This window comes from Lynx canadensis, chromosome C1 (genome assembly GCF_007474595.2).
Source record: "Lynx canadensis isolate LIC74 chromosome C1, mLynCan4.pri.v2, whole genome shotgun sequence".
Taxonomy (NCBI): Eukaryota; Metazoa; Chordata; class Mammalia; order Carnivora; family Felidae; genus Lynx; species Lynx canadensis.
This window is the reverse complement of record NC_044310.1, coordinates 21,275,609-21,298,644: the sequence shown is the minus strand read 5'-3', so window position 1 is coordinate 21,298,644 and position 23,036 is coordinate 21,275,609. Positions and strand designations below refer to the sequence as shown.

Here is a 23,036-nt window from a genome sequence, read left to right as displayed (position 1 = left end):
AACTTTGGCTCAGGTCATGATCCTGCAGTTCAAAAGTTCGAGCCCTGCACTGGGCTCCGTGCTGACAGCTCAGAGCTCAGAGCCCGTCTGAGATTCTGTGTCTCCCTCTCTCTCTACCCTTCCCCAGCTTGCGCTCTGCCTCTCTCTCTCAAAAATAAACAGTAAAAAACATTTATAGAAAATCTCTATTTTTTGCCTTTTGAATATCTTTTCCAATTTATTCCCAGCAATTCATACATGTTCTTTTGATCGTTTCTTTCCCTCATGCTTGAATATGTAGCCAATCAGGTTACGTGTGACTGAGGCTAAAGACCTCATGATTTCTATCTTTGTCTCAACAGTATTAAATTGATGAGGCCTATACCTTTTTTGGGGGGTGGGGAGTATAGTTGACATATAGTATTACATTAGTTTCACTGTGTACAACAAAATGGATTCGACAAATTTATACATTATGCTGCCTGCCACAAATGTAGCTACCATCTGTCCATATACATCCCTATTACAATTATCACTGACTATATTCCTTAATGCGGTCCCTTTTATGATGTGACTTATTCATTCCATAAGTGGAAACCTCTATTTCACACCTGCACTGCTTATCACTAGTATCAATATTTCTGTTCTCTGCTAAAATGCAACAAAATATCCAAACAATTAAAAAATACAGGGCCCCTGGCTGACTCAATCAGTAGAACCTAGGACTCTCAATCTTGGGGTTGTGAGTTCAAGCCCCACATTGGGCTCAGAGATTACTTAAAAATAAATTAATTTTAAAAAATATAACTAGAGAAATCAATTAAACATTGATTGGCAGGCATCTCAAAATGCAGAACCTGAAAATGTATCACTAGCTTATATGGTAAATTCAGTGTAAACAGTAGGTTGGGGGGGGGGGGCGCCTGGGTGGCTCAGTTGGCTGAGCATCCGACCAACTTCAGCTCAGTTCATGATCTCGCAGCTTCTGAGTTCGAGCCCCGCATCAGGCTCTGTGTTGACAGCTCGGAGCCTGGAGCCTGCTTCAGATTCTGTGCCTCCCTCTCTCTCTGCCCCAACCCACTCGCATTCTGTCTCTGTCTGTCTCAAAAAAAATATTTTTAAAAAATTAAAACAAAACAAAACAAAAAAAACCAGTAGGTTGGGGAGTCCATATGTAGTACAAAGATGTCTAATCAGGCAACAAGAATTTTCCCGAAAAGACAATGCCATTTGGAAAATTAAAAAAGACATATGCACACGCAAAATAAGTGGAACTAATCTTCAAAATAATTAAGTCTCTAAGTAGTTGAGAAGCGTTTTCTGTCTCCAGAAGGGATAGGAAAGCGACAACTGGAGCACTTTAGAAAAGATAGAAGAAACAATGATTCCAGGAGAAAATAAAGCTGCCATGCACAAAAGAATCTTCCTCATGTTACCCTTCCTCAAAGGATAACAACTACAAGTATGTGTGTGTATGTAACAAATGAAATCCCAAACAAGTGATTTTGAATAAGTATGCATAATCTTTTGGTGCCACTTAATTGATTAAAATTTTGAATCACTTTATCCATTATATGTCAATACTTATTATTATTATTTAAAGATTTTATTTTTTTAAGTAAGCTCTACTCCCAAAGTGGGGCTTGGACTCACAACCCTGACATAAAGAGTCACATGCTCCACTTACTAAGCCAGCCAGGTGCCCCTGTCAGTAATTCCTCAAGATAAAATAACTCTCTCTCCCTTCTCTCTGTAGATCTAATTCTTATTTAACCTTCAAGACCATTTAAAAATCTTATCTCTTCTTTCAAATTCATAGTGATCCTCTGAATTCAAGCTACTTTCTAACCATGACACTCAGCACTTCTTAGATTTTGCCATGTAAGTGACCTCTTTATTTACATATATGTATTTTTGGTTTGTACAACTAGACTGCAAGCTCCATGATGGTGGGAACCATGTGCTATATTTCTTCCAACACTTTGTAATATATCGTATAATAGTAGGTGGTCGATAAGTATTATTTGATTAACTAAGCTTGATTAATTTGTCCATCCTTTAGGGTCCAGATCCCTTCTGGTAGGAAAAGTTTTGCAGTTGCCTTGCCTAATCTCCTCTGACTCTAACTACACTGTCTTTCAGTAAACATGTATCAAGTCCCTATGCTAAACTGTGTGGATAAATAAGAAGAGGGAGCTATGTAACTTACCCTCAAAGAGCTTACAGTGGAGAAGAGGGAGAGAGACAAAGACACAGTTTACTGTTGTAATAAGTATTAAAATAACAAATAGAGCACACGATACATTATAAATACGTTCTGAAAGATTGATGCTAAATGTTCCATTGTGCTAAGCAACCATAAAGTTAAAATTTCCCCACTCTTCAAACCTCCCAAATTTTTCAGACTACCCAAATCTTTGGTTACTTACCCTTGCTGCACAGGCTGTAACTGCAAGATCACTTGGGTTTTAGTGTCTTCAGGGTTCTCCCCTTCATTTCCTTCAGTGGGAACCACAACCACATCCCCCACTGGAACACTTACTTCTGCATTAGCCATCTTTCACATGAAGTCAGATAGCTGGGCTGTTGTCAGAAACAAGAAGCATCAGTGACTGTCTGGTTTTGAAAAGATAGCAACCCTAGGAAAGAAACATCAGGATAATTAAGACTACCCATTCTAAGATCACGGTCCTCTGAAAAGGATGGGAACTGTGAGAAGGGGCTGACAGGCTCTGATCTTTCCAGACATGCTTTCGTACTCACTTACTGATTTAGGTTTTCTTAGTATATGTGATTCACCCAGTGCTGTGCTGGAGCCTGCTCCTGAGAACCAATTGTGCACATCTCTTCCCAAATCTGAGTTTAGTGACAGCAAGTTGGTAGCTTGAAATCAGTGATGCTGGGAGTACATACATCACAGAAACTGGCAAGCAGTACAAATCAGGGTATTTTTTTTTTTCTGGAGAACTGATTTATAGCACACCACTAGTTCCAACCCCATCAGTAAACTCCTAGAAAGTAAGAATCACCTCTTTTCTTTGCAACCAGCCATTATGCTTCACCAAGCACTCTGTACTTTGTGAGCACTTCATAAGTATCTGCTAACTGAAACTGTACAGGAAGAAAAATGATTTGCATTGTGTGGTTGTTTAATAAATACTGAATCCAACTGTATGACCTCTAGAAGTTTCTTACTACCTCTTTGCCTCAGACTGAATGGAGAGATGATCTTGCCTGACATCTCCCTTGCAGACTTGTTGGGGAAACCAGTGTCCAACACCATGTGCTCCTCGACTCTAACGTAACTCAAAGCATCATCCCAATTTTTTTTTAAGTTTATTTATTTTTGAGATAGAGAAAGTACGGGAGGGGCAGAGAGGAAGAGAGAAAGAATCTTAAACAGGCTCCTCAATGTCAGCACGATGTGGAGCTCAATCTCACAAACTGTGAGATCATGACCTGTGCAGACCATTACCTGAGATAAAAATCAAGGGACAGCCGCTTAACCGACCGAGCCACCCAGGTGTCCCAGCATCATCCCAATTTTAATGAAAATTCAGAGGGCCCCAGAATATTCTGCAGTAGTTAGTCCTCACAGTTGCAAAGAAGGGAGTCACTAAAAAGAGTACAGGTAAGAGTACTGTGTTTACTTTCACGTGTAGGGACACGGTGGACACACATTTGAATATGTGACTGATAATCAGACAACTGAATCCACATCGTGGCTCATATTTGCCTATAATATGCATACTTAAGCACAGCAAGCAAAGTCTCCCTCATTTGGCCCCAAAATATTTTTCCCGTTTTATCTGCAACAGTAATTCCCTGAGAATCTGAAGTGCCAGCCAACCCAGCCTCTGCCCGTGCTCTGAACAGACAATATGTACCTTCAGGTTTTTAGACCTTTGTTATTCCTTAAGCCCAAACTCTCTTCTCCCTCATCTCAGTCTCCCTTCAAGGCCCAGTTCAAAGCCCGCTCCTCCACAGAGGCCCTGACAAGCCATTTTCTTTTCTACAGTCCCCCAACACTTCACATGTAGCTTTCCTCTAGTGGTTATCACACTGTGCTCTGTATTGTCGTTAATTGAACAGACCTCTATCTCCATAACTGCACTATACTCTCTATGAGGGCAGGTGCTGCTTCTCTAAAAAGCTGGTCTCCACAGCCCTGATCATCATGGCACTGACATGTTGGTTCAATCAATTTTTGGTTGTATATATAATCTAGTTAAAATTGCTCGTAGCAGACTTATGCTTCTGCCTTTTGTGATTCTCACATTCAAACCTCTTTCCTGAATTCTCTACCACCTGTACCCAAAAGCCTCTTATAATTTATCTTGTAAGCACCTTAAACTGAACTCACGTTCTCTCACAAACCTGCTCTTGTTTCCCTCCTCAGTAAATGGCACTATCCTCTACCCATTTTCTCAAGCCAGAAACTAAGGAGTTACTTTTCATTCTTCTCTTTATAAAATCTAATCAACTACCAAATCCTATCCATTCTATCATCTATATTTCTCTTTTAACCATCCCCCATTCTCCATCTGTGCTGCCACCATATTCTGAGCCACACACTACCACTTGAATTTTTCCAGCTGCTTCGCATCAGTATCCTTATCTCTGATCTTGCTCTCCACTCCATGATCTACAGAGCAGACAAAGTGATCTTACTAAAGGCCACAAGCCATTTCCCCATTTCAGAATCCTTCAGAGGATTCCCTTTGCTATTAAAGTGCAAGCATCTTAACAGTGCTTATAGAATCCTCCAAATCTGTCCCATCTACGCTGCTAACCTCATTTCTCATAGTTCTTCCTCTCACATTGTGGTCTCCTGTCATTGAATTTTTTTTTTTTAATGTTTATTTGTTTTTGAGAGAGAGAGACAGAGTGCAAGTGGGGGAGAGGAAGACACAGAATCCAAAGCAGGCTCCAGGCTCTGAGCTGTTTGCTAGCACAGAGCCCGACGCGGGGCTCGAACCCATGAACTGCAAGATCATGACCTGAGCCGAAGTTGAACACTCAACTGACTGAGCAGATGCCCCCCCCCCACACACTTTTTTTTTTCAATTTCTCAAACATGCCATATTTCCTCACCTGAGCCTTCACGCTTGTTTCCTCTACCTAGAATTCTCTTTTCCTTCCTTTTTGGCTAGTCACTGCTAAACTTTTATAACTTATTTAAAACATTACTTCCTGGGGCACCCGGCTGGCTCAGTTGCTAGAACAAGAGACTCCGGATGTCAGAATCATGAGTTCAAGCCCCACATTGAGTTTACTTTAAATAAATAAATAACTTCCTTAGGGAGGCCTGTGACTTCCTTGACTAGATGTGAGATTGTGTTCTTAGTACCTACAGCACCCCTGTCATAACCATCATCCACTTTGTCAGCCTCTCCCCACCAGACTATATCCTGGGAGAGCAAGGATTGCCTTTCTTTTTCAACGGCTCCCCTACCCTTAGCTCAGTACCCATGACACAGGAGTACAATAACCAGTTTTCAAATATCAGACTACTATTTACAAAACTGTCTGTCTACTTTGGATATGAAAAGGGAGAGTAGCTGCTCTTCAGGAACTAAACAAGGGAAAGAGATGCATACTAGAGAAAAAAATTAATTGTAAGATATTACAGTACACTATCTGAACTTCTATAATTTAAAGGCTTAAATAAATTTTTTTAATGTTTTTATTTATTTTTGAGACAGAGAGAGACAGAGCATGAGCAGGGGAGGGGCGGAGAGAGAGGGAGACCCAGAATCCGAAGCAGGCTCCAGGCTCCGAGCTGTCAGCACAGAGCCCGACGCGGGGCTCGAACTCACGGACCTCGAGATCATGACCTGAGCTGAAGTCGGACACCCAACCGACTGAGCCACCCAGGTGCCCCTATAATTTAAAGGTTTAAAACTAGGGATAAAAAACAGAATCAATGAGGGGCGCCTGGGTGGCTCAGTTGGTTAGGCGCCCCACTTCAGTTCAGGTCATGATCTTGCAGTTCGTGGGTTCGAGTCCCGCATCAGGTTCTGTGCTGACAGCTCAGAGCCTGGAGCCTGTTTCAGATTCTGAATCTCCCTCTCTCTCTGCCTCTCCCCTGCTCACACTCTGTCTCTCTCTGTCTCAAAAATAAATAAACATTTAAAAAACTGTTTTAAAACAAAATCAATGGACTGGTTCAGCTGGCTGCCAACAGTAGAATCAAAACAATTAGGACCTTAGAGTCTAGAAAAAGACAAAAAGGGATACAATGAGGCATAACAAATGCTATCAAATCCTACAATAATTGAACCAATAGGTATCTTCAAATTTTGAACCATTAAAATGTAGCTTGGGAGTGCCTGGGTAGCTCAGTCAGTTGAACATCCGACTCTTGATTTTGACTCAGGTCATGATCCCAGGGTCTTGGAATCAAGCTTGGAGCTTGATCTTCAACAGCGCAGAGCCTCCTTAAGATTCTCTGTCTCCCTCTGCTTCTCCCTCTAAATAAGTAAGTAAATAAATAAATAAAGCTTGAATTAAAATAATCACAGCTAACATTTGTTGGACATTTATTGTCAAGCACTATTCTGTTATTACATACTTAATGAATTTAAAAGATATAATACTTTAGCATGTAACATACTTGTGAAATTATTATTCTAAAACAGTGTTTTAGGGGTGCCTGGGTGGCTCAGTCAGTTGACCGTCCGACTTCAGCTCAGGTCATAGTCTCGCAGTTCGTGGGTTCAAGCCCCGCGTCGGGCTCTGTGCTAACAAACAGCTCAGAGACTGGAGCCTGTTTCGGATTCTGTGTCTCCCTCTCTCTCTCTCTCCCCCTCCCCTGCTCATGCTCTGCCTCTCTCTGTCTCTCAAAAATAAATAAATGTTAAAAAAAAAATTAAAACAGCGGTTTAAAAATTTTTAAGTAGCTTAAGTAAATAAATGGGTTAGAGGAGGAGAATTAGAAGGATGCTTCTAGTTTTAACCTTCTACCCTAAGGTTGAGTCCTCTCTACAATACTCTGAATAAGTGGTTAACTAACTACTTTATTAATACTTTCCTCAATAGGAACTCATATTTTACTCCTTAGCCCTCCTACTCCTTAGAACCCAAGAGGAACGTTCTCTAACCTTCTGAGTTTATCCGAGAAGATAATTACAATCATCCACAATATGTCTCTCAGTGTCAGTAAGAGACACAGGTCTGATCCAACATGGCAACTCTTACATTCTTTAGAGAAGCAAGTTTAGGTTGAATATATCTCATTACCCTAAATACCACATTCTTAACAAGTAACCTGAAACCAGACTCTACAGACTACACTGGCTAACTGAAAGGTCATCTCTTTGAGGTGAGTATGATCTGAAAAGTGGCTCTTGTTTATAGCAACAAAAACTCCTGAGGCAAGATGACTGAGCTGCTCCTTTGGGTATTTCATGGAAGGGGCCTTAGAGTATTCACTGTGTAATCACACAACACTGTAATTCTAGGGGAACACACATAAAGGAAAGATGTCACATCCACATGAAAAGAATTATTTTGTAGTTCTTTTCAAAGACAAAAAAGACACCTTGATCAAGAGTAAGCACATGACCATTGACATAACTATTGGAAAACTAAACAAATGACATCTGACCTACTCGAGATTAAATTCATTTTTTGTGTTCTGAAAACAAAGGTTTCTTTTTTTTTTTTTTTTTAAAGTAATCTCTATACCCAACACAGGGCTCAACCTCATGACCCCGAGACCAAGAGCTCCACGCTCCATCGACTAAGCCAGCCAGGCACCCCTGAAAACTAACGTTTAGAACGTGGCAAAATCACAAGTGTCACATGATTGCAGGGACATCGGAGTTGATAGTGGAAAAGGTAAAAGAAATAGATACCCTGAAACTTTCTAACCCCAGAATATATTTATTCCATACTGTATTATAATTTTTGTAGATTGTGTAGTCTATTACGAAATTCCCAAGTTATAATAAATTATATAATCATCAATATAATCAATAAAATTAAAACTTTATTATTACTTGAGGCCAAAACTCCTTGATTTTTTCCTTCTTTATTCCTTCTCATGCATTCAGTAGGTGATCCAGGGTGCTATCAAATGTAATAAAGCCGACAAGAAGGCTACACAGGACCACTGTGAGGGACAAAGCCAAAGCAAATGAAGTTTGGGACAGGTCACATATTGAAGACTACTATATAGGTGTTTGGGGAAGCGATGGGATAAAGGGTTCTTTGAAGCGTCATCACACTAGACTCTAGGGGACTTCTGCCTAGGACAAGAGCAATTTAGGGCCCAAGCTAACCCAATGAAGTTGAGTACAAATTAGCTACTTAATATATGTTTGTTGAGGTAAATATGAATGGTTGACTCATGACTAATGAAAAAAGTCATCAAGTCAGTATATACTAAGTATATATTAAATATCCATAATTGATAAAAGGCTTACGAATTAGGGAAGACAGTCCAAACATTTAATGAAAAGGTCCTCCAAAAGCACTTTGGTAACATTACCAGAGGCAAGGGAGAAGAATCCCTCTGAGAGTCTAGAACGATCTGATCCTCCCTTTCCCCAATCCCTAGGTTGAGGAAACCCAGTTCTTGGTTCTCCTAAATAGACACCAAACAAGGCCCTTTCTGTGCCTGTTAGGAAGTACCTTTGAGATTTCTCTCATCCTAAGAGAATTCAGACCTCCTCCTGTTCCTTGGACGGTCAAGCCCTACAACCGCCCCCGCCCCCCATCCCTACTAGGTCAAGGCTCGACACGCCTCAGTCTGGTCTGGTGGATCTCTCTCCAGGACTCTTAGGTAAGATTCTGCTCTCACCGTTCCTGCCCCTCAATTAGGAGACAGCTGGCCAATTCCCCTGTCATTTCTGAAAGCAGAAATGTCATTTCTTCCCCTCAATTATCTTCTCTCCGGTCCTCCAAAACACGGGTTTTCCCACCCCCTGACATACCAGACTGTTCCGTTCTCTACCTATATACTTCAGAAGATCCTCAGTCTTTCATTCCCTCACAGGTTTAGACCCTTCCCCTTCCTACTTGAGGAGGCTGAGGCGTCTTCCTACCGCCCCCTCATCTCCGGGAAGGCAGGGGCCTGTTCACTTTCCCCTGGAGCTCTTCTTCCTCGTCCCCTGCTCACACTACCCATACTGTCACCACGCCTTCGGAACAGCACCTGCCTCTTTTCCCCTGGACTGAAAGGCCGAGGCCTCTAATGCGCCCCTCGGGTGAAACTCGGGCCTCCTTCCCTCCGCAGAACCCACTCTCCGCTCTTTCTCCCCCGCCAAGCTTCCAAGGGTCTCCTCCCGGGCGGGCGTGCAGGCTTCCTTCACCTTTCGTACCCACCCCCTACTTCCCCCCACCTCCCCCACCCCACCCCCGGCCAAGCGCGACCCAGGCCCCTCCCAAGCTCTGTATCCAAGGGCCAGCTGCTCCCCGGGCCCCGCCTCTAGGGATACCCCGGGATCCCCGGACCCCTCATCGGGGTCCTGGGCGTCCGGGCCTCTCAGTCCGGAGTCGCTCCGGCCCCTCTGGGCCCCTCAGTCTAGGACTTCCGGGGCCCTCGGTCCGGGGGCGCTGGGCCCCCCCAGCGCCCCGCTCGCCGGCGCCCGCCGCCCTCGGCCAGGGGCCGAGCCCGGGCGGCGCGGCCGGCCGCGCTGGGGGCGGCCCGGCTGCTCGGGCGGACCCAGCTGGCAGCGTCCCCCCACCCCCCCGCGGCGCCGCGAAGTCCGCTCGCTCCCCGGCGGCGGCGGCGGCACGCACAAGGGCGTGGGGAGGCGCCCGCGGAGGCAGCAGCCCCCCGCCCCCTGCGCGCCCGCCCGCCCTCGCCGGCCGCCGCGCGGCCCCCGCGCCCGCCCCCCCGCCCCCACCCCACCCCGCGCCCGCGCCCGCGCGCCCACCCCTCCCCCTCCTCACCGTCTCCGTCGGGCGGGCGGGCGGCGAGCGGCCAGGGCGGGCGGGCGACGGAGCATGCGCAGAGGCCGCCACGGCCGCTACTGCCACCGCCGCCGCCAGGCCGAGCTTCAACACTTCCGGCCGCCGCCGCCGGCGAGCTGGCGCCTTAAAGGGGACGCGTCCTTATTGCGGGCCCCGCGGAGGATGAATCTCAGCCGGAGGAATTTGAATGAACCTTTACCTGAGAAGGGGTCTTTTGCTCTGGAGAGTCAGTATTGGGAAGGGCTCTGGGACCCTAATAACTCTTCTTCCCCAACTTCAAGGTGAGGAAAAGGAGGTCTAAATTAAAGGTTCATCTCATCCGCAATCAGGGGCAAAGGCAGGTCTCTCGACTCCTCTGGAGGACTGCCCATTTCACCTCCCCAAATCCAGTTTTATTACAGACCTTCAGAAGTAATGCCCCACTATCAATTCGGAATCAAAGATCTGGTTGAGTATAGAGTCAGTAACTGGTCACGAGTCGTTGAGCAAGCTGCTTGCATTCTCTGACCCACGCATTTGCCAAGCCTTGCCTGGTAGTGAGGTTATGGATTCAAGTCTTAACTTCTTTAGGGGTATTATTAACAGCTCCAAACCTGCATTTCGCGTAAGGTATAAGGTTGTCGTGAGTGTTAAGAGGTGATACTTGAAAAGTGCTTAGGAAATTTCTAGGAGCCAGTAACAGTAATTAGCAAGTATTAAAACCTTTCTATATGGCCAAGCGTTGGGGAAGATGCTTTTGTCTCCTATAATATTCCCAGCGACCCTACTAAGTAGCTTCTTTTCACTCCCGTTTTACAGGTAAAACAAAACAGGGGGGTAAGAGAATTAGTTAATTCCTCAAGGTCACATAACCTTAAATGGCATAGGCAGGGTCTCAATTCAGGCCCTTCCTTCTCCAGAGTCCATGGTTGTAACCGCTGAGATGGTTCCTCTTATTAGGAACAAATGAGGTGGTGGTATGGGCACTTTTTTTTTAAGGGGGTAGGAGAATTGATTCCCCGTCTTGCCTCCTCCTGTCATGTCCCCTCCACCACCAGGAAGAGGTGACAGGAAGTCTTACAAGTTCTTGATTCAAGGACAGGTAAGAATGCCCAGGGGTCAACGATAGAACTGAATTTGGGGGCTCAGGGATGTTGACCAAGTCTCACCTCTTTTTTAAAAAAATGTTTATTTATTTATTTTGAGAGGGAGAGAAAGACAGAGAGCCTGAGTGGGGGAGGGGCAGAGAGGGAGAGAGAGAATCTGTCAGTGCAGAGCCCCACTCAGGGCTCAGTCTCACCAATGGTGAGATCATGACCTGAGCCAAATCAAGAGTCAGATGCTCAACCCACTAAGCCACCCAGGCGCCCCAAGTCTCACCTCTCTTAAGCCTTGGTTTACTCTTCTGTAAAATAGAGATGATTTTCCCACTGTGCCAACCTCTCAGGGCTGTTTCCAGTATCAAAATAAGGAGACTTAGTGCCCACATTGGTACCTGTTCTTATGATCAAGGACTTAAACATTATCAGATGATTTTGAGTATAATGGGGGCTGGTCATGACTGGAGTCTGGACCTATGTGAACTATTCCATAGTGGGACCATCTATATCTTTTGATCATGCATTGAACACCCACTGAACACTCACTGAACTGTGCTTACCTTCCAGAAGCTCTTGTTCACCTTCAGAGACAGAATTGTAAACATACAAGACAGTACAGTGTGTTAGATGTTATCCTAGAGATACAAACTAGGCACTGAAAAAGTTCAAAGAGCTCTCCCTGGAAAATTCCTGAACAGCTTTAGAGAGGAGGGGGTATTTGAGCCTGGCCTCAGGAATGACTAGTCCATCAAAGGGAAAGTGAGGAAGAGCATTCCAAAAAGTACAGCAGGTGCAAAGACAAGAAATGATGGGAGCTGGGCTGAAGAGGGAGGCTAGAACCAGATGGTTGTCATAAGGAGTACGAAGCCAGCCTGCAGGTATTCGGGACCCAAAGAAGGCTTATGTTCTCTCCAACTGCACTGCTAACACCCAACCCAGCCCATAGGGCTTGACCAGGCCACTGCAGTCTCAGCCACACTGTCCACCTCAACCCCAGATGCACTCCACCCTATGCACCTAGAGGGAGTAATCTTTTGAAGAGACAAAGTCAAATGTGACTTCCTTGCCAAAAACTCTTTAATAGCCTCCCATTCCACTTAGAATAAAACCCAGTCCCCTAACCAGGGCCCCCAGGCATGATCTTCCTGCCCTCCTCCTTCCACCCCTTACTGTGCCCCAGACCAGACATCCTGGGCTCCTTTGTGTGCTGGGAACTCTCTCGGCCTTATCACTAGCTCTTCCCTCTACCTGGAAAGTGCCTCTTTCAGCTCTCCAGAGCTCATTCTCATCCTTCATTCCTCACAGGCCTTTCCTGGCTCCCAACCTGATGTTGTGTCCCAGCCACATTCTTCTCTATCATCACTGCCCCCAGTTCCATCAGGACAACTGTCATGTTGATCTGGGGGGACTATTCCAGGGCAAAGACCACCTCTGAGAGAACTCCCCTCCCCATGCCCTACTTTCTCTCAATCCCTCTGCTTACTTTTGTAGCAGTCCCATAATTTGAAATCCCCTAGAGGGGTGCCTGGCTGGCTCATTCAGCAGAGCACGTGACTCTTGATCTTGGGGTTGTAAGTTTGAGCCCCATGTTGGGTATGGAGATTACTTTAAAAAAATAAAATCTTTTGTGGTTTTAGGCACTTTGGTGGCTTGTGATTTTAGGCACTTTGAGGCACTTTGGTGGCTCAGTCAGTTGTGTCCAACTTTTTTTTTTTAATTTTTTTTTTTAACGTTTATTTATTTTTGAGACAGAGAGAGACAGAGCATGAATGGGGGAGGGTCAGAGAGAGGGAGACACAGAATCTGAAACAGGCTCCAGGCTCTGAGCTGTCAGCACAGAGCCTGACGCGGGGCTCGAACTCACTCACGGACCGCGAGATCATGACCTGAGTCAAAGTCGGATGCTTAAACCGACCGAGCCACCCAGGCGCCCCAAGTTGTGTCCAACTCTTGATTTCAGCTCAGGTCATGATCTTGCGGTTGTGGGATCAAGCCCCATGTAGGGCTCAAGCTGGGCATGGAGACTGCTTGGGATTCTCTCTCACCGTCTCCCTCCACTCCTCCCTCTGCTTGCACTCTCTCTCTCCAAAAAATAAATAAATAACAAAATAAATAAAATCTTTAAAGAAGAAAGAGAGAAATCCCCTAGATTATTTACCTATTTTGGGTCAATCTGTATGATTTACCCCTCATAGTATTTGGAGCAGAGTTTGTGCATAGCAAATGTTTGTTGACTGACTGAAGGAATGAATAATCAGAAAAATTATAAGGTATGGACTGGGGAGGAGAAAGATCAGGAAATGGAAGCTATGTCAGGGAGACTACTATGATCCAGGCAGGAAAGAGGGGGCCTCCTGAAGGGCAGAGGAAAACATATCAGCAGGGAGCTGATGGGTTCCAGACACAGTTTCAAATTGGAACCAACAGGTATTAGTGACCAACTAGACATGGGGAGAATGAGGGAAAGAATGAGACAATGATGACTTCCAGGGAAGGAACAAAGCAGGAAGAGTTGGTTGGGGTTGAGGGAAAGTAGAAATGATGAGTCGGTTTGGACTTGTTCAGTGTGAGTTGTTTGAGGGACATCCAAATGAAGGTGTTCAGAAGGAATTTGGACTGACTTACCTGAGGCAAGAGGCGAGGGCTGGGATATAGGAGCTGTCATGTAAATGGGATCATACAGGCCAAGAGTGGATGAGGCCACCCAAGAAGAGTGTGCAGAGAGGTAGGGGGCTAGATGTCCAAACCTAGGGAACATTAAGCTGAGAGGAATCTGCAGGGACCAACCAGAAGTGGTCAGAAAATTAGGTCCGTGGACAAAGGGGAGAAAGGAAGCCCAGATGGCAGGCAGGGAGCTTACAGAAAGGGGACAGCACCAATCCTGTCTGATACTGCACAAAGCTCTGGCAAAGAAAAAGGAAAAGCCCCTGGATTTGGCAATTAAGAGTTCATTGCTGATCCTTCCAGGGTGGAGTCACCTCCAGAGTTAAGGAGGAGGCCAGATTGTAGTGGATCAAGTAGTCAATGGGAGAAATGAAAGAACCAGCCAGTGGAGACCATTCTTTAAAATTTTTCGATAGAGGGGGTGCCTAGCTGGCTCAGTTGGTAAGAGTGTGTGACTCTTGATCTTGGAATTGTGAGTTCAAGCCCCACATTGGATGTAGCGATTACTTTTAAAAAGATTTAAATTTAAAATCTTTTAAAAATAAGTAAAATTTGGGGCGCCTGGGTGGCGCAGTCGGTTAAGCGTCCGACTTTAGCCAGGTCACGATCTCGCGGTCCGTGAGTTCGAGCCCCGCGTCAGGCTCTGGGCTGATGGCTCGGAGCCTGGAGCCTGTTTCTGATTCTGTGTCTCCCTCTCTCTCTGCCCCTCCCCCGTTCATGCTCTGTCTCTCTCTGTCCCAAAAAAATAAATAAACGTTGAAAAAAAAAAAAAAGTAAAATTTAAGAAAATTAAAAATTTTTGATAGGAGGAACTAAGACATAAGGCAATTAGAAGATTAAGAGGAAAGAAAGGGTGCCTGGGTGGCTTAGTTGGTTAAGTGTCCGACTCTTGGTTTCAGCCATGGTTCGTGAGTTCAAGTGCTGCGTTGGGCTCTGTGCTGACAGTGTGGAGCCTGCTTGGGATTCTGTCTCTCCCTCTCTCTCTCTGCCCCACCCACACTCATGCTGTCTCTCTCTCTCTCAAAATAAATAAATAATTTTTTTTTAAGAGGAAAGAAAGTCATGTGAAGGCTTTCCTTTTTTATTTTTTCACTTAGTTGTTTTTCCTATGAAGTACACATTCACTATACAAAATTGTAACGTGCATAAGAGGATGGAGAAGCAGAGGAAAAAGTGTTTCTTCAGCATCTAGCATATTTCCTTTCAATCTTTTTCTATGTATTTTTTTTTCTTTACCTGGATGAATTATCTTCAATGTACAGTTCCGTGTTGTGCTTTTGTCCCCCACTAAACATTGTTTCCTAAACATTGATGGCGGTTTTTCTTCTCCTTCTTCTTATTCTTTAATATGAGACACTTGAATGGCCACTCAGCTCTGCCCTCCCCTCTAGCATCCTTGGGGGGTCTCTCTGATTTTTCAGCAATTTTGTTTGGGGGATAATTCTGTTAATTTGGGGGGGGGAATAAAAAAGGTTGAACAATAGAAGGGACAAAAATAAAAATAATTTGGCAGGGGGAGGGGCAGCTGACAGGGTTAGGAGAGGGATGTTCAAGGTATCCAGGCCCGGGTGGGGAGACCATGAGTGTGAGCTGGACATAGGCCTGCGGTGTTTGCAGTCATTTTGGAAATAGCAGGGCAACTGAGGAGTGCTGATGTCCAGGCCTGCCAAGGGCTTGCTAGCTGCCACACACTGCTCTAAGCACTTAAGGTCTATACAACCTCCCAGGTCCTTTTATTAACCCAGTTTAACATGAGAGGTTAAGAACTTGCCCACATTTATACATCTATTTAATGGCTTGGTTGGATTTGAACATAGGCAATTGTGCTGCAGAGCCCATGCTCTTAATTATCTCTCTACTGTAGAGCTCCTATTCTTGGCTGCACATAGAATCACTTGTGGAGATTTTATAAAATACCCATACCAGGGCCCCACCCCACATGAATTCAGATGAGATCTCCGAGGATAGAGGCCAGATATGAATATTTTTTATTTAAAAAAGTTTTTTGAGTTTATTATTTTTGAGAGAAAGAGAGAGCACGAGCTGGGGAGGGGCAGAGAGGGAGAGGGAGGCACAGAATCCCAAGCAGGCTCCAGGCTCCGAGCCGTCATCACAGAGCCCAACGTGCGGCTTGAACCCATGAACCGTGAAGTCATGACCTGAGCCAAAGTCGGACAGACGCTCAACCTACTGAGCCACCCAGGTGCCCCAAATATTTTTTTAAATGTCCCTAGAAGACTCTAATGGCCATCCAGGTGTAAGAACCAATCTAATCCTTGCTGAGTGCCATGTCGTTTTAAACACTTTGTATTAACTTATTTAATTCCCAGAAGGTAGGTAAGAGTAGTGTCCCCATCTTACAAATAGGACAACTAAGGTTGCATAGTTGGTAAGTGGTAGAGCCAGAATCTGGACTTTTGTTTTTCGTTAATGTTTATTTATTTATTTTCGAGAGAGAGCTGGGGGAGGACAGAGAGAGAGAGAGAATCCTAAGCAGACTCCACGCTGTCAGCACAGAGCCCAGCATGGGTCTGGAACCCACCAACTGCAAGATCATATCTGAGCTGAAATCAAAAGTCAGACGCTTAATGGACTGAGCCACTCAGCATCTCCAGAATCTGGACTTTTTACCTCAGCCTATGCTATGACCCAGCCATTCTGACTTCCTGAGACTAGTTGCTCATCAGATTGAAAGGAGCAAACACTGCTTGAGCCCCTTCTCTGTGTCTGCCAATGTGCTAGGAGCTTTCCCAGAGATGAAATTCTAGCTAGCGAGTGTTAGCCCCATGTTTCGGAAGAGGCAAGACAGGCTCAGTGAAATTAGGTGGCATTGCGAGGCTGAGACACAGGAAAGCTGCCACTTCCAATGAATCCATCCAAAGTCCAGGCTTTGTGCCAGGACAACTTTTTCCCCTTCTCTGGTGTCACCTCCTACCCATACCAGAGGTTGAAATCAGTGCCACCAGGACCAGACGTTGAGCAGGCCTGCTGGGGTTGGACCAGCTGGAGAGTTTGTGCCCGATCTGGAGGGGCAGCAGCTCCTCTACCAGTCTGCCGTGGAACCAGAATGTGGGCCCAGTGTGGCTTGCCCAATTTGGAAGAGGAGGTAGAAATCCTAAGTTTTATTTGATGTCTCTGGATATGTAAGTGTCAATAACCAATTTCAAAAATAAAATGAAAACAAAACCAAATGTCAGACCTCTTCTGGGCTCTACATTGTCCATCTGTAAAGAGGTGTGGCCTGTGGGTCCCAGGTAGCAGTGTCTGGTCTCGCCTCCCAGGCATCCGCTTCCAGCCTGGAACAGTGCCTCCAGCTGCCTGACGGCAAAGTCAGCATGTCCACCCTGACTCATTTCTACCCTGTCTCACCTTAGATCCTCCCTTCCCCCACCTCTTACCTCCTCCACCTCAGAGAATGATACTTCCATCACTCAGTCGCCTCCCAGAGACCCCTCTGATACCGCCTCCTCTCTGAACCCCACCTGGTCCACACCACCATCATCTGCCTCTGCTGCCTTACAGCCAGAACCTCCTGATTGGTCTCCCCACTTCCTGCCATGCTGCCTCCCAGCCTTCACTGTTTACTACTCCAATGGCCTCTCTTCCCCTTAGAATTAACCTTGAACTCCTCATCATGGTCTACAAGACCATTCATGAACTGGCTCTGGGATCTCCGCTTGACTCCTTTTCTCTCTGTCACCCTGCTCCAGCTTCATTGGCCTTCCTCAAGTGCCTCTGACACATGGGTTTCATAACCTTTGCCCGTGCTGTTTCCCCACAGAATCCTATAATGCTCTTCTCCCACATCTTCAGCTGGCTCCTTTCTGTGCTCCAGGTCTCCTCTCAGCTGAGCCAGGCCTGCCCTGTCCTCACTGTCTCCAGTTGTGTCTGCTCCCCAGTCACTCTCTCTCACATCCCCTTTATAGCCCTTACTGACACCAGGCACATCTTCCTTGTCTGTATCCACTCTCCTTCCCCTCTCTCACTTCCTTTTCTACCTTATCCCCCTCTCTAGCCCTAACCTGTCACTCACATGCATATAAACCCTGTAATGGAATCTCCTTGAAGGCGGAGACAAAGTCTGTTTTATTCAGCCTCTAGAACATTGCCTGATACCAGATAGCTCTCAAAACATACTTGTTGGGGCCCCTGGGTGACTCAGTCGGTTAAGCATCCAACTTTGGCTCAGGTCATGATCTGGAGGTTTGTGAGTTCGAGCCCCACATCTGTGCTGACAGCTCAGATCCTGGAGCATGCATCTGTGTCTGTCTGCCTGTTTCTCTCTCCTCTCTCTCAAAAATAAATAAACATTAAAAAAATTTTTTTTAATATTTGTTTATTAAGGACTGCCTACCCTTTTGTATCTACCTCCCCTCCCCCACAGCTTACCCTATCTTCTGCATCACATTTGCAGAAGCCAGAACCCACTAACAGATGGGGAGTGAATCAGAAAAAGAGGCAAAGAGAGAAAAGGAGGAAGTCCTGCCAGTGGGTGCAAAAAAGAAAGAAAAAGAAACCAGAAAAAAAAATCTGGGTTGAAACTAGATTTGGTCAAGTGAGTCACCTACTCCCCCACCCCAGAAACCCCTTCAGCCACTGTCCACCACCAGTACCAAACCAAAAGGCTGGGTTTCTGTTTTTGGAGTCAGAGTGGACAAGATTCAAGGTATGCTGGCTCTGTGAACTTGGATCGGTCTCTGTCTCAGCGTCAGATTCTTCATCTGAAAAAGGGAGATAGTAATGGGACCTCACTCACAGAGGAGTTGTGAAGAGTAAATGAAGAATCCATACTCACAAAAAGACTAAGAATAACGTCTGGAATGTAGTAAGTACTCAAGAAATACCAGCTAGTATTACTATTAATATTCCAACTGGCACCACCTCCCTGCCTTACAGAACTCAGAGTCCTGTCAGCTGCCTCCATTGGCTACAGGACCTCTCTGGGCCTCAGTCTTCTCATTTGTGATGGGGACCATTAGTAGCTACACTTATGAGCACGTGCTGTATACCAGGCACTTGGCATACACACAGTTTTGCCGACTTAGGGCAACCTCCCTGAGCTGATGACCAGCTTCCAGTCCCAGTGCTGGAGATATCTTAGGCACACCCAAAACCTTGCTCTTCACCATCTTCTTTTTTCTTTAAAATTTTATAATCTTAATTTTTTAATTTTTAATTTTTAACATTATGGTAGGGGCGCCTGGCTAGCTCAGTTGGTAAAGCACATGATTCTTGGTCTCGGGGTTGTAAGTTCAAGCCCGACATTGGGTGTGGAGATTACTTAAAAATAAAATATTTAAGATAATAATAATAATAAAATTAAATTTACATTAAAAAATAAATTGTGGCAAAATAGATATAACAGAAAAATGTAGCATTTTAACCACTTTCAGTGTGCACTTGAATGGCACTAATCACATTGACAGGGTCGTGCAACCATCACCACTGTCCATCTCCAGAACTTTGTCATCATCCTCAGCTGGAACTCAATGCCCACTACACAGTAACTTCCCATACCACCCCCCTTCAGTGCCTAGTAACCACTCTCCTATTTTATGAATCTGACCATTCTAGGTATCAACACATGGTATTTGTCCTTGTGAGTCTGCCTTGTTTCCCTTAGCAGAATGTCCTCAAGGTTCATCCACGCTCTAACATGTATCAGTACTTCATTCTTTTTAATGGCCAAGTAATGTTCCATGACATGGATATTTATTCATTTTGTTCTTCCCTTTATCCTCTGATAGGCATTTGGATTGTTTCTATTTTTTGGCTATTGTGAATAATGCTGCTATGAATATGGGTGCACAAAATTATCTTCGAAACTCTGCTTTCAGGGGCACCTGGGTGGCTCAGTTGGTTAAGCATCTGACATCAGCCAGGTCATGATCTCATGGTCTGTGAGTTTGAGCCCCACATTGGGCTCTGTACTGACAGCTCAGAGCCTGGAGCCTGCTTCCGATTCTGTGTCTCTCTCTCTCTGCCCCTCCCCTGCTCATGCTCTGTCTCTCTCTCTCAAAACTAAAATAAACATTAAAAAAAAATGTTTTTAATTGTTTAATACCAGGATTTGATACAAGGATTCTCTATTCTTTTCCACTGGACTATATGTCTGTCTTTATAGCAATACCACACTGTTTTACTTACTATAGCTTTGTAGGAAGTTTTGAAATCAGGAAGTGTATTCTTCCAACTTTGTTCTTTTACAAACAGTATTTTGTAACAGATACAAAATACAAAAACATTTTGGCTATTAGGGGTCTCGAGATTCCATCTGAATTTTAGGATGGGTTTTCTATTTCTGCAAAAAACGTGTTAGGATTTTTATAGGGATTGTATTGAATCCACAGATCGGTTTGGCTAGTATTGACATCTCAACAATAATATTAAGTCTTCCAGCCCATGAACATGGGATGTGTTTCCATTTATTTATGTCTTCTTTAATTTCTGTCAGCAGTGTTTTGTAGTTTTCAGTGTACAAGTTACACTCATCCTTGGTTTAGTTTTACCTCCTTGGTTAATGTTATTCCTAAGTATTTTATTTTTTGATGTTATTATAAATTGAATTGTTTTCTTAATTTCCTTTTTGGATTAGTAGTGTATAGAAACACAATTTTTATGTGACCATCGTTTCTTTTCAGTGGTCACTTATCCCAACCTAGGGGAGCTCAGGGACCTTTTTGGCTGTTTTTGGTTTTGTTTTTTTAAGTAAGCTCTGTGCCCAACATGAGACTTAAACTCATGACCCTGAGATCAAGAGTGGCATGCTCTACCAACTGAGCCAGCCAGGCGCCCCCAGATTTGGTCAGTTTTGAGAGAGGAGCCATACTTCTATTTGCCTACCTGAAGGTTAGAAACTTCCTCTTATCTTCTGACAAATTGACACTCTCTTCCCCTCCACCCTTAAAATGCCAAAGCTTCATGGCCCCTCGAAATCAATTTCCCTGAACTACCTCCCCTGCCCCCCCACCACCCCCTGGAGTAAACCCATCCTGTTGGGAGTCTATGACCTGAGTAGGAGTTCCATTTTAGTTACAGAAGGCAACTTCCTTACAAGTTGTGTAAACTTAGACTACCTATAAATGGGAAGACTGTTGTCCTACTTCTGAGAATGGACAGGAGCACACTGTCTTGCTACACCCATATGCTTGGACATAGCAGGTGCTTAATAAATAGCAGCAATGGGGCGCCTGGGTGGCTCAGTCGGTTGGGCGTCCGACTCCGGCTCAGGTCATGATCTCGCAGTCCGTGAGTTCGAGCCCCGCGTCGGGCTCTGTGCTGACAGCTCAGGGCCTGGAGCCTGTTTCAGATTCTGTGTCTCCCTCTCTCTCTGACCTTCCCCCATTCATGCTCTGTCTCTCTCTGTGTCAAAAATGAATAAACGTTAAAAAAATTTTTTTTAATAAAAAAAAAAAATAGCGGGGCGCCTGGGTGGCGCAGTCGGTTAAGCCTCCAACTTCAGCCAGGTCACAATCTCGCGGTCCGGGTCACGATCTCGGGGTCCGTGAGTTCGAGCCCCGCGTCAGGCTCTGGGCTGATGGCTCGGAGCCTGGAGCCTGTTTCCGATTCTGTGTCTCCCTCTCTCTCTGCCCCTCCCCCGTTCATGCTCTGTCTCTCTCTGTCCCAAAAATAAATAAAAAAAAAAAAACGTTGAAAAAAAAATAGCAAATGTATGTACATAAGTACTTCATGACATACGAAGAGCTCTACAAATGTATTGAATGCCTACTAAGTGCCAGGTACTACATCAGACACCCAAGGATGCAAGTGATATATAAGACACAGGTTCCATGCCCTCACCCAGGTGACATTCTGGCTGGGGAATATAAATATTGAGCAACTAACTTTACATCAAGTGTAAATGCATTAATAACAACTATGATGATGTTCTGCTGCAACGTAGATGGTGCCATGAAAGAGTGTAACAGAGTGTGAGGGAGCTAACCTAGTGAGGGGTGGGGAGGTCAAGGAAGGCCTCCCTGAGGAAGTAACATTAGAGATGAGATATAAAGAATGAAGAAGTAGCCATGATGGGAAAGGGGGAGAACCTGTTGAGAAAGAACATTTCCAGCTAGAAGGAAGAACTTTCTGGAGGCCCTGAGGCGAGGAGAGAGTAGTGGCCTCAGAGATACACAGAGAAGACTAGTGTGGCTGGAGCCCTGAGAACGAAGAGGATGGTGAGTCACAGAGACTTACAGGATGTTAAACCAAACTAGTTAGGCGCCACGGAAGGGTCTTAAATGAGGGGGGTAGTGACATAATCAGCTAACACACAGAAACTCAGCATGCAGGAAATCCACTAAGGTCAAGTTTCTAAATTAGAGAACTTATTCCATAAACTGATTACAGCTCAGGCTCCTAGCTGTGTATATTCTCCTTTTAGCCCTTGAATTTTTTTTTTAACATCCTTATTCAAGTATAATTTACATACCACAAAACTTACCCATTTTAAACGTACAACTCAATGATTTTTAATAAATTTATAGAAGTGTACGACTGTGACCATAATGTATTTTTAGGACATTTCCTTCACTCCCAAAAGATCTCTCATGCCCATTTGTAGGGCATGCCCACGCTCCCCACCCACCATGGCCCAGCCACCGGTGTAAATGCCCACACCCACACTGAGCTCAGGTCCACTTTGGGGGAGGGCCCAAGTGGGGGCCATGCCTTTGTCCAGACTCTTGCCCTGGACCCTGCACTTTGACCTAGGCTGGGAGCCAGAGGACCCTCTATCTGGTCCTGCTGGCTCTGTGGGAACTGGCAGTCCCTGTCCCAGGGGGTCTCTCTGGTGACATTCACTTGGGGCCCTGATGCACTCACTGAGACCCTCCTGTACCTCCCACAGACCCCAAGGTGGGGGAATGGCAGGGTCTGGCTGGGGTCCCCTTCCTATGCCCAAGGGTTTGGGGTCCAGCCCAGCTGCCAAGTGACCTTGTCCCAGCTCCCCCTCCCCAGGCTGGTGTGAGTGTGTGTGTTGGCACCCAGCTTCTATTTCATATTGCAAATGTAAATAAATAAAGGTGCTCCCACCTCCAGCTCCAGGCAGCCACTAACCTGCTTTCTTCTGCTTTCTGTCTCTATAGATTTGCCTTGTCTGGACATTTTACATAAAAGGAATCATATAAAATGTGGTCTTCTGGGACTGATTTTGTCATCATTTGTATTCCAGTGACTATGTGTCTCCATTATCTAACTTTTTCATATATCCCATATTTTCATAGAAAATAGGGAAAAAATGGGGGTGCCTGGCTGGCCCAGTCAGAAGAGTGTGTTACTCTTGATATTGGGGTTATGAGTTTGAGCCCCACATTGGGTGTAGAGATTATTTAAATAAATAAAACTAAAAAAAAAGAAAAGAAAAGAGGGAAATATGGATGAGCAAAATGAAAA

The 23,036-nt window shown here is 45.1% G+C and overlaps 2 protein-coding genes across 7 annotated transcripts in view; one reads left to right on the top strand and one right to left on the bottom strand.

Moving 5' to 3' along the window:
- The window catches only part of GMEB1 (glucocorticoid modulatory element binding protein 1), a 36,376-nt gene extending 26,417 nt beyond the window's left edge, over positions 1-9,959 (bottom strand). Inside the window, exons 1-3 of one of the 6 annotated variants that reach the window (XM_030325000.1) lie at positions 7,983-9,320; positions 2,747-2,878; positions 2,409-2,562 (exon numbers count right to left, since the gene is read on the bottom strand). In XM_030325000.1, the coding sequence (XP_030180860.1) occupies positions 2,409-2,536 (128 nt within the window). In that variant the 5' untranslated portion in view covers positions 2,537-2,562; positions 2,747-2,878; positions 7,983-9,320. Of the gene's footprint in view, positions 1-2,408; positions 2,563-2,746; positions 2,879-7,982; positions 9,321-9,879 lie in introns of those variants that run through there. The other 5 variants (XM_032594233.1, XM_030325004.1, XM_032594235.1 and 2 more) reach the window with 5 other exon arrangements.
- LOC115519693 (basic salivary proline-rich protein 2-like) lies at positions 9,179-17,255 on the top strand. Its single transcript, XM_030323620.1, has 3 exons — positions 9,179-9,813; positions 9,915-10,181; positions 17,018-17,255. The coding sequence occupies exons 1-3, from the start codon at positions 9,179-9,181 to the stop codon at positions 17,253-17,255; spliced, it is 1,140 nt and encodes a 379-aa protein (XP_030179480.1).
- The last annotated feature ends 5,781 nt before the right edge of the window (positions 17,256-23,036 follow it).